Raw genomic sequence first — 12,041 nt, forward strand, 5'->3', positions numbered from 1 at the left:
AGAATGGATGGACAACAGAGTCCTACCGTACAGGGAACTATATTCAATGTCCTGTGATAAACCATCATGGAAAAGAATATATATTTACATGTATAACTGAATTACTCTGCTGTTCACCAGAAAGTATCACAACATTGTAAATCAACTATATTTCAATAAAATAAATTTTTTAAAAATTTAAAAAGCAGAGTACACCAAACCCAACAATCAAAATTACATTATGACACAGATGGAACTAACAAATGGTTTACAAGGAAGACAGAAGGTAAATGTTTTACTCCTCTCCAAAAAACAAATAGTAATAATAAAAATGATTGTAATCATTTAAAATGCCCCCTAAAAACAAACAAATGAAAACACAAGAAAGGGGGTCCTTATCTATTGTTAAGTCAGATGTGGTTCTAGAGACTTCTCTCTGCCACTCTACAAATGCTGCTGCTGCTGCTAAGTCGCTTCAGTCATGTCCGACTCTGTGTGACCCCATAGACAGCAGCCCACCAGGCTCCCCAATCCCTGGGATTCTCCAGGCAAGAACACTGGAGTGGGTTGCCATTTCCTTCTCCAATGCATGAAAGTGAAAAGTCAAAGTGAAGTCGCTCAGTCGTGTCCAACTCTTAGTGACCTCACGGACTGCAGCCTACCAGGCTCCTCCGTCCATGGGATTTTCCAGGCAAGAGTACTGGAATGGGGTGCCATTGTCTTCTCCCTACAAATGTTAAGGTTGACATTATCTGGTTTTTACGTTTCCCCAAATATATGGGGAAACAATGTACTTCTCTTTGATGAAGGACATGCTCTTTTATCCTTAATCCAGCCTCTTGCGTACACATTCTAAAATATGTGTCCACCTGAGAAGGGGACTCAAGACCACAGAACCCTGAGTGATCCTGGGGGCAGCAGCTGAGCCTATAGATGGGTTTACATCATGGATGTTCTGACTCAAGGATGCGCGAAGGAATAAGGAAGCTTTCAACATGGTCAAGAAACAAATCTAGTTACCTCAAAAGTCCCCTAAGGAAAACTTTGCTCAAAAAGCCATCATACCTTTTCTGATTCATAAGAAGTTCTCTGTGAAGGTCCTGATGGTTCCGGGACGTCTTAACAGGATTGACTAGTTTCTGAGGCCTAATGAGTTCAGGATTGTCATCGTCTATATAGTCTGGCTCAGCCATGATGTTTCTCGGGATGAGATACTTGTCCTTGGGGTCAGAATCCTCCAGTGGGCTGTCTGAAACAGAACGATGAGAGTCATTGTGGTGTCGGTTCAGACGTTTGTCCGCCCAGAGCAGAGGCCTGGGACAGCCGAGCACATCCTCCAGGGGGCCTCCGCCACTTCACTGGAAACCCTCTGAAGCTCTGTCTTAGCCACGGGGGGCAGCGAGGAGCAGGAGGAGCCCACTTGATTCTGGGAGCAGACAACTAAAGCACAGGAGAGTCCCACAGCCAGACGGGTCCCCACCAGGCTCACCGTGAGCTTCAGGTCACACAGGTCCTGCCTACCACTGTGTCTGAATACCCGCTGAACCCACAATGAGCACCTGGGCACCAGACCCAGGTCCTTCACACTCCCTTCAGCCTCCAAATTAAGACGTTCTAAAAATGTACAGATCCCAGAGCCCACATAAGAGGCCAGCAGTCCCCAGGGGCAGATCAGCCTTCTTATCCTGCCAGGCTACTGGTCCCTGTCTCCTTCCCACTCCTGTGAGCACCCTGGAAACTTCATCCCATTCATAGCCTTTTGCATCTTTCCTCAAGTGGCACCTTCTCAGAGAGCCCTGACCTCCTCCTAACTGCCCTGCTTAAACCTGCAATCCCACCCCAGCCCTTCCCTACTTCCTCCAAATCACAGGTTGACTGACTAGTCACTGGCCACCTAGAGCAGATGCTCCTGACGGCAAGGATTTCATCTGCATACACACCCCACCCCCCAGCTGCCAGAACAGTGCAGGCACAGAGGGAGGGACCAGACAGCAGAGCCCAGCTCTTCACACTCGTTGTCTAGAAGGAAGAGGAGGCTTCACTGGAGAACAGAACAGACCACCCAAAGTGGCTTATTTCTGGGCTTGGACTCTGTTATCAGTACGTGAAAGGAACACATGACGTGATGACCCCTGGGTCCTGTGTTCAATTTAAGTGCGTGTGTGTAGAGGCCCCTGGAGAGTGGGGCACATGTCTCCTTCCTTCGTCCCCTGCAGCCTCGATACACAGCAAGCACCATATGAAAACGTGTCATATTGTGTGAGAAGGAAGAGAAAAGGCATGGGGGCAAGAGCTGAGGGGACATGGCTGGCTGAGTGCAGGCTGAAACCCCGGTGGTCCACCTGGCAGGTATCCGATTGCTGCGGACCCCTAGGCATGTCTCTCAGCGCTTACCCAACCCTGCTCCCTCTCCCCAACATACATAAATCTTTCAAGATAACCAACACGTCATTTTATGCCTCCCTGTCCTGCAGGATGACTAAATTTTCCAAACCAAAAGTCAGAGGCAGGGCGTCACTACAGCAGAACATCTGATAGTGGGACTTCCCTGGAAAGTCCAGAGTACATGCGCGTTAATCTGGCAAGAGCCGTGCCCCCAGATGGAACAGGGATCTGAGAAGAGGGCAAGGGCAGGAGGGAGGATCCCATCGGAGCAGGCTCACACCCAGCACTGCCCCCTGTCCCCACCTCTCCAGGTGAGTCGAGAGTGGTCCCCCTCCCCTGCATCCTCAGAGCCCCAGCAGCACCATGCAGATGTATTTCTGGTACAAGAAGCATCCTTACACCTGGGAGGGCTTCCCCAGTGGCTCAGTGGTAAAGAGCCCGCCTACCATCACAGGAGACACGGGTTTAATCCCTGATCTGGGAAGATCACCTGGAGAAGGAAATGGCAACTCACTCCAGCATTCTTGTCTGCAGAATCCCATGGACAGGGGAGCCTGGCAGACTACGGTCCATGGGGCCATGGACATGACTGAGCGACTGAGCACTCATGCACACACGCACCGTAACCATAGATATCTGTCTATTCTGTGAAAGAGCCAGAACCAGTTCGTCTCCAGTTTTAAATCCAAGGGTCCAGCCAAGTGTCTGGCACATGGCAGAAGCTGAATAAATTTTGAACTTAGTCAAATCTGTAATAAACAGAAAGAGGACAGAGCCTCTGTGAGCAAGCTCCTAGATGGAAGACAGGCTCCATCTTTATTTCTGCCCATGACCAAGGGAGGGTGTGTGTGTGTGTGTGTGTGTGTGTGTGTGTGTGTGTTTACACACGGGGCAGGGGTGCAGGGAGGAGAGACGTGGCTATGTGCTTCCATGGACGCTGGCATGGGGGTGGGGGAGTGGGGGTATAATCGAAAAGAATAAAGATGCAATCTCAAGTAGAATTTAGAAATAAGTAAAATGGGTCCAGAGGCCGGTAGCTACAAGTAGGAGTCTTGGGTCTCGAAGTCATCAGTGATGTTTCCTGAATCTCTGAACTGTCCTCAACAGCAGCCAACAATTTCCCAACAATTTAGATACAGCACCTGTGGGTACGTGATCACACCTGATCCCAGCGACGGTCCTATGAACAGAAGCACTAGAATCTTTATTCCACAGACAATAAACAGAGGAATAAAAGTTAAAATAACTTGCCTAAGCTAGTTTTGCCAATAGTGTAAATCTCAGACTTGAAAAAAAATGAAAATTAACACTCTCTGATCTTAAAACTCATGTTCTGTCTACCAAATTACAATGTTTCCTATTTTTAATAGAAAGATCTTTTGAAAATTAACATGAAATAAAGAGGAAAAAAACAAAGAATAAATTAAATCAACTAAAACAGAAAAACTGTAGCTGCATCATTTGTATATTTTAGGTATAAATGCATGGCCAAGCAATAATATACATGTCTCTAACAGATTGGGCTTCCCTCGTAGCTCAGTTGGTAAAGAATCTGCCTGCAGTGCAGGAGACCCGGGTTAGATTCCTGGGTTGGGAAGATCCCCTGGAGAAGGAAATGGCAACCCATTCCAGTATTCTTGCCTGGAGAATCCCATGGACAGAGGAGCCTGGCAGGCTACAGTCCATAGGGTTTCAAGATTCGGACACGACTTAGCAACTAAACCACCACCACCACCATCTAACAGATTAAACCAAATATTCCTTAAATGCTACCTGCATTGATTTTTTAAAGACAAGTATGTCTGTAGCCTCCCCCAAATGGAAACTCACGAACTGGGCCTGTGGTAGGTCAGTGATCCCATCACATCAGCCTGACTATTTGAATGGGCCCCTCAGAGAATGCACTCCTCGGTGGAAACTGGAGAAGTGGCAGACAGACCTGCAGGCAGTCTTGATTTTGTTTAAAAGCCAACCGCAGTTTCATCCTAGTTAATCAGTAGACAAGAAGGCAATGAGCTGCCATAAAAGGATTAGTCCCTTTGTCCTAAACCAAGGATAATCTCCCCGATCTCAAATCCAGATTCCTGCCTCCAGAGGTCAAGGTGTTAGCAGGGGAAGGGAGCCTGTAGACCTGGGGAGAAGAGTGTTCCAGACTTGGGGAATAAGGAGTCAGGAGCACGCCTGATGCATCTGAGGAAGGAGAGACGTGAGTAAAGGTAGGGATGGCGGGGGACCAGTGGGGGCACTGGAGAGGGGTGAGATTCGATGTGGGGACTTGAAGGCCAGTGCCAGGGCTCTGGTTTTTGCCCTGAGTGACAGCAAAGAGCCATTCAGGGCTCCGAGCAGGAAGTGACGAGCTCTGACCCACGTGTCTGGATGATTATTCTAGCCGAGTGTAGGATAGGCCCAGCACGGCCAAGGCAAGACTCCAGGAGGCAGCTGTCAGGGGACCCAGGTGAGAGGTGGGTGCAGCAGACCGGATCACTTCATTTCAGCCCTTGGGAGTTCCTGAAGGACTGCACACCAGGAGTGAGACACACAGAGGGGTCGAGGGTGCCTCCAAGGGCTCTGGCCTGAGCAACGAGGACAGAGCTGCCGTGGTGGAGGCCGTGAGCACAGCAGACGGGAGTGAGGTCAGGAGCTCCCTTTGGCACATGCTGGGTTGGAGATGTCCCTGGACACCCGGGTGATTGAGGGCAAGCAGCTGAGGCAGTGAGGGCCCAGACCCCGGGCGGCTCCTTCCTGGTCTTACTCAGTGACTGCCGGGGTCTCTCACTTCACCTCCCCCACACCCCCCAACCCGCCACTCCCACTATTCCCATGACAGCAGGCCACACAGATGCCCACTGCCCGTGGTACCCAGAGGTCAGGGCCAGGGTACAGACACTGTCTTGGGCCTTGGTGCCAAGAGACAGATTGAGCCTCCTGTGCACACAGTGAACAGACTTCAGTTCTGAGCCTAGGCAACAAGTTCTAGCTTGGATTCTTCTTCACTTTCTCTTAAGACTGGGCGCCTGGGAAGCCTCTCTTTTCCCACTGGCCGAGAGGCCTGAGACAGGCTCGGCCTGTCTCCTGCTGGACAGAGGCAGACAGGCCACAGGTGGGCGGTGGCTGAGGGAGCTCTGCCCATAAACCAAGGCACAAACTTCTTCCTTCTTCTCTCTCCCTGGTTTGTCCTTCATCCGAGTGGAGACAGGAAAGGGGGTCCCAGCCTGAGTCAAGTGTGCAGACCTCAAGCGAGACTGCAAACCAGGCTGAGGGGAACCCCGTGGTCGCAGACCACGCTGAGGTCTGGGAAAGGTTATGCATGAGAAGGAGGGTGGCCCTGAAAACTGTACACGATAGAGGCCCTGCACCCATGGACTGCTCCCCATTCCTGTGTGCATGCGTGCTCAGTCGCACGGTTGTGCCTGACTCTGTAACACCACGGACGGTAGCCCACCAGTCTCAAGACTCTTGTCTGTGGAATTCTCCAGGCAAAAATACTGCAGTGAGTTGCCATTCTCTTCTCCAAGGGATCTTCCCAATCCAGGAATCAAACCCAGGTCTCCCGCATTGCGAGCAAATTCTTTACAATCTGAGTTACCAGATACATTCCACTGAGTCAAAGACTAATCCTTAAATGAAGGAACAGAATCTAGGAAGAACCACCAGGAGAGGGAGCCCCGGAGCTGTCTGGAGTCTCAAGCCACGAGGGTTAAAGCCTAAGGGGCTCTGAGCAACCAGTAATCCACAGCCCAGAAGGAAAGAGGAGACAGAAAAATGTCTGGAAGTAAAGGCACTTTGAAATGTATATCAGTGTTGCTACATGAAATCTTCTTCCAGAAATTAACATGAAGACACTCTTGTCAGATACACGCCCCTGGACCAGTAACCGATTCATAAAGGGATTTTTTAAAAAACTATCAAGTCAGTGAAGGAAAATGAGGATCAGCTCAATAGAGGAGAAGCCCCCTTCATGTTCTCTCTGGTAACTATTTTTTTTTTAAGCTTTTTCTTCTTTTAAATGAGGGAGCCCATTAAATCTCTTTGCTGTTTGCTGGTTTGTTTGTTTTAATGATCATAAAGCATTCTTTACAATCCCCTAGCTCACTGGGAAGTCTCCCTAGGTTCACTCAGCCCCTCCCCTCATGTAATCCACAGTCGATGGTAACTTTCAATGGTTCGAAGACCCATTCATGCTACCGACATTAAGACCCTTCTGCAAAATGTGAAAAGTCTATCACACGCACATGGGGTTCTGAATGGCTCCGACTACAGTGCAAGGCGTGTACCAAGGAGACAGGGCTGACGTTGAGAAACTCTGACGCTGTTTTGAGGTCGAGGGGATTCAGTGAAAGATTTCAAGCTGAGGAATAAAAACAACAGATTTGCATTTTAGACAGATACTAACACTGTACACTGAAAATGTAACCTGATGAGAATTCTGCCTTTGGTTCCTGTGAATGAGCAAAATCATTACTAAACTCCACTGTCCCAGGAAAAGAAGGGAATTCCAGCCTTATAGATGCCCTCTTGAGTCCTTCTTTGCGGTTTTTCCCCTTTTCAAAGGTTAACCCTGGGTCCAGGCCTCTGCTAGTCCCAGGTATTTTGTGTTGATTGCTTTTTAGAGGTGAATAACCACCCCCACAGAAAAATTCCACAACTGGATGAATAAATGCTCACTGCATCTGGGTTTCCCATTAGACTATTCCTGGCTCCAGGAGTTCATTTTCATATTTCTACATCACAAAGATAATTTTATTTTTTTTTTCTAGGGCTTGTGGGATCTTAGTTCCCTGACCAGGGACTGAACCCAGATACTCATTAGTTCATAGTCCTAGCTCCTGGACCACCAGGGAATTCCCACAAAGATAAAAGTTAAAACGTAATCCTCGGAGATATTGCAGGTTTGGTTCTAGACCACAATAAACTGAGTATTCAAATAAAACAAGTCACCCAAATTTGGGGGTCTTCATTCACGGCTCAGATGGTAAAGAATCCACCTGCAATGCAGGAGACTTGGGTTCGATCCCTGGGTTGGGAAGATCCCCTGGAGAAGAGAAAAGCTACCCACTCCAGTATTCTGGCCTGGAGAATTCCATGGACTGTATAGCCCATGGGGTCACAAAGAGTCAGACACGACTGAGTGACTTTCACTTCACTTCACCTCAGTATATATAAAAGCTATGTTTATACTATAGAACAATCCTCTGAGAGGAAAAAATAAAAATTTACAGATTATGCTAAGTTCCATGTTCACCTCAATATTTAAAATCTATCTAAAGCACTCATAAATGAATCCTTTAGAAAACAATCCCTGAAACCTGTCGGTGCATGCAGGTTAGAGCTGTACTAGAACCAACCGAAGCTAAACAACTAAATGTTTGAAGTGCTGCAACTTCTGGAAAGTAATGCCCAAGAAGTTTTAAAGAGCATTTGTTTCCCAGGCTGTCTCTAAGAGATTCTAGCAACCCTCTCACAATACCCGGAAAAATCCAAGTCCTTTAAGTCTGCAGGCCAGCCCAGTCCAGGCTCGGGTCAACCTAGAAGAGCAAAGACTGTCCCTGGAGCCACGGCAGTCTCCCTCAGCACCCACAGTTCCCAGAAGGGAGGCTGGCTGTGAGGAGGAAGGCCTTGAGAGAGCAGAGAGTGAGTTAAAATGGGAATTTCTCCCAAACAGCCAAGGGCTTCACTTACAAAACTCCTGAGCCTGGGAACAACCTGAAGATTCAGTCTCGTTGCCAGGAGACCATGGCACCATCTAGGACCCAAAGGCATCAGACAAGTGCCCAGATGATCTTCGTGGCCACAAACTCAACAAAGGCAGACAACTGACGCTGAACCAGAGCAATCCACGTGAGCTCAGAAATGTGGCTTTTCCAATTGTGCCAGGCCCACCGCTGCTGGAATTTCAGACTCACAATTAACTGGCCACAGAGATGCTGCCACACGCTTGCCAAACAGTGACGTGCTTGGGAAAATACCAAACTCGTTTTCTCATCCCTGAAAAATGTATTTTTATATTAAAAAAACAAGGCACACATTTTATATTTAGAAGATGGGAACGAAGGCAAGAGAAACCTCGGGAAGACAGAGCACGTGCCAATGTTTAAGATCCAAGCTGGACCAAGTGAGACGGGACCAACCAGTAGGTGGCGATGGCTCCACAAATAACAAGGTGTCTGTTTCCAGGATGACGCCTACTGGAGCAGGGCCACCTCACCCAGACCCTCAGCACTGTTAGTAAAAGCATCAGAGACAAGCCACAAGAGGAATCCACTCTGGAGTCACTATATGCATCATCTCTCTATATTCTACATAAGCATCTCCCCATCACTTAAGCCTCACAATGGCCCAGTGAGGCAGGGCCTCACTGTAAGTCTCCCCATTCCCTCTGAGCTCAGACAGCTTCAAGGATGTAGGCTCCGATCACACCAAATGGGTCTAAATTCCAGCTCTCATTTACTGTAAGTGTGATTTGGGGTTATGTTTCCTCACCAGTTAAAAAAAAAAAAAAAAAGAAGAAAGGAAGGGGAAGAAGATGGAGAAGAGGAGGAAGAGAAGTGGAAGAAGAGGAAGAAGGAAGAGGAAGAGGAAAGGCAGATGGTTATTAAGAATAAACGAGAAATGCACACCCAACTCAGGGCCTGGAAACAGTAAGCCTTCCATAAATGTCACCTGTGACAAGTGCTGTCACTGGCCACAAATAACAACTAGGGCTTCCCTGGTAGCGCAGCTGGTAAAGACTCTGCCTGCAATGCAGGAGACCCAGGTTTGAATCCTGGGTGGGGAAGATCCCCTGGAGAAGGGATAGGCTACCCACTCCAGGCATCTCCTGATGCCTCAGTAGGTAAAGAATCCACCCGCAATGTGGGAGACCTGGGTTTGATCCCTGGGTTGGGAAGATCCTGTGGAGGAGAACATGGCAAGCTACTCTAGTTTTCTTGCATGGAGAATCCCCATGGACAGAGGAGCCTGATGGGCTACAGTCCATGGGGTCACAAAGAGTTGGACAGGACTGAGCAACTAAGCACAGTAAACAGAAACCCTATGATTCTGCCCCAGGTTACACAGCTCGGAAAGTACAGGACCAGGATTTGAACCTGGGTCTGATTCCATAGGGGTGGTTTCACCCCTTTTAACATCACACTCTTCTGAGCTGGGAAAATGGAAGGGGGCAGGCAGGAGAGCAGAGAATGGGTTTCACTTTAAACAGGATGATTTTCTCAACAAGATTTTAGAAGCTTTCTAACATCATAGCTTTATAATCCCAACCAGAAAACACCTTGCAGAAACTGAAGTGGGGAAAGGTGGCAAGAGAGACACATTTCCTTTCAAACACATAAATGTTTTTATAAAGATGTTCAGAGTAGCACTATTCACCACAGCCCCGAATGGGAGGCAACCCCAGTGTCTGTTAACAGCCGCATGGAGAAGCAGACTGTGGGGCATGAGGATACAGTTGAAGAACACAGAGCAAGGAGAACGACAACAGCAGCCTGAGTCTCAGAAATACAATGTTCAGCAAAAGAAGCCAGACACACAAGAGTCCAGCTTGGGTCATTCCATCCATCTGATGTTCAAAACAAGTAAAACCACCTCTGATGTCAGATGTCAGCATAATCGGAGCAGAGTGAGTGGATGGAAAGAAACAGGGCTCCTGGGGTGCTGGTAAGGTTCTGATTTCTGATACAGGTTCTAGTTACACAGGCATATTCACTCTGAAAATGTAACAAGCAGTTCATTTTTTTTTTTTTTTGCTTATGCTCTTCTCTGTATGTGTATTATACCTCAATAAATACAGTCCCTATTAAATATTAATAGCTATTAAAATTACAACCTAGAGATCATTCGGTTGCTGCTGTGTTATTACAGTTTTGTTATTTCATCCATTTTAAACCTTGTTGAGTCATGAGAAGTAATAAATACCAGCCAGTTTGAAGACCACCTCCATCCTGAATTAGAAGCCTATTATGCCACGTACCAATTATGTGACTTAACCTGAGTCTCAATTTCCTCACCTGTAAATCAGGGTGCTCATAGCCACGCTTGCATAATTGTTGTGAGCACTGAATTAAACTTAAGGAGAACATTCACTACACATGGTACCAGACCATGTGGCAGATGTTCAATAAATTGGACAGTTAAATAGTTAAAACAAATTAATTCATTAATCTAACTCTCCATGATCAATGTCCTATCAAACTGAAAAATGGATGACCATGCAGTACAAGTATACTAGTTTAGACCAAGCTTAATGGTGAACCCCATATAGGCCTCTGCTCATTTTTCCAATTTGTTCTTAGATGGGAGAGAGGGACAGTCTATGGGAGAAAACAGAATCCCTGACGGGCTTTTGTTTCACAGCCAAAGCAGAGAGAGGAGCCCTCAGCCCAAGCCAGCCCACACCATGAAAATGCTGATTATGTCCCAATCTCTGGGCTTCGGTCTTCTTATCTGTACAGCTGAACTGCCACACCACTCTGGTTTCTGTTGTAAATAACTATTCTGCATACAGAGCAATAATATAAATATGAGGGATCGATAAAAACATAATTTCAACTGTGCTGGAGAAGACTCTTGAGAGTCCCTTGGACTGCAAGGAGATCAAACCAGTCAACCCTAAAGGAAATCAACCCTGAATAGTCAAGGACTTATACTGAAGCTGAAACTCCATCCAATACTTTGATGTGAAGGGCTGGCTCACTGGAAAAAATACTCTGATGCTGGGAAAGATGAAGGCAAAAAGAGAAGAAGGCGGCAGAGGATGAGATGGTTAGATAGCATCACTGACTCAATGGACATGAATTTGAGCAAACACTGGGAGACAGTGGAGGACAAAGGAGCCTGTCGGGCTACAGTCCATTGGGGTCACAAAGAGTCAGACACCACTTGAGGACTGAACAATAACAACAAATAAAAACAGAAGCTAGTCCCATATAAATAGTTTAACTGCTCATACATCAAATGTTCATAATGTACTTAGCCTCCCATAGCCCTGGTGGAATCTGACCTAATGATTCAGTTGGACAACTCTCCAAAAAAGTCAAAACAGAAAACAGGCAAGATCTTTGCAGAGGCATTTTTGCATAACGTTCAGTCAAACCCCATGGGAAAGCAGTGGGCAGAGAAGCCATGGGTGGAGGACAAACAAAAACGTCCCCAAAAAACACAGTACTTTGTTCTTCTGCACTTCACTCCACTGGCTCTGTAAGTAAAGTGTACTGCTCCTGCATGTTTATAATCAAGCAGTGTATTAATAATCTAACACAGAACAGCTCAAACACATACAAGGGGTAACCAGAAAATACACGCCTTGCAGCATCAGGACTTCAGAAAATGCTCATACCTAAGCTGGGCACCCACGAGTCTGCAGGTGTCTGATCAGAAAAAAAAAAAAAAAGTGATGCTGATAGTCAACAGATGCAAGTTTGGGTTGCTTTCCATAGAAACCAGCAAACTAACCCTGTGATTGAATTCCTTCTGCCTTCTAGCTCCCCAAAGTCCAATGCTTTGCAAGAAAAAGGAGTTTGCTATGTCACCAATGAGGTCATGCTCAAAGCCTAAGTAAAAGTTAAAAAAAAAAAAAATCAAAAAAGCAGTTCTTGAATAACCTTGTTTTGCTAGTAAGTTGGCCATTCAAGCTGCCGTGGGGAAGTGTGAAGACAAAATATACAAAGAAAATGAAAAGAAAA

The 12,041-nt window shown here is 46.9% G+C and overlaps 1 protein-coding gene across 3 annotated transcripts in view; it reads right to left on the reverse strand.

The window, feature by feature from the left end:
- The window catches only part of FAM107B (family with sequence similarity 107 member B), a 78,208-nt gene that overhangs the window by 13,453 nt on the left and 52,714 nt on the right, over positions 1-12,041 (reverse strand). For all 3 annotated transcript variants that reach the window (XM_061436092.1, XM_061436091.1, XM_061436094.1), the window contains exon 2: positions 1,045-1,228. In XM_061436092.1, the coding sequence (XP_061292076.1) occupies positions 1,045-1,172 (128 nt within the window). In that variant the 5' untranslated portion in view covers positions 1,173-1,228. The remainder of the gene's footprint in view (positions 1-1,044; positions 1,229-12,041) is intronic.

Source organism: Bos javanicus, chromosome 13 (assembly GCF_032452875.1).
Source record: "Bos javanicus breed banteng chromosome 13, ARS-OSU_banteng_1.0, whole genome shotgun sequence".
Taxonomy (NCBI): Eukaryota; Metazoa; Chordata; class Mammalia; order Artiodactyla; family Bovidae; genus Bos; species Bos javanicus.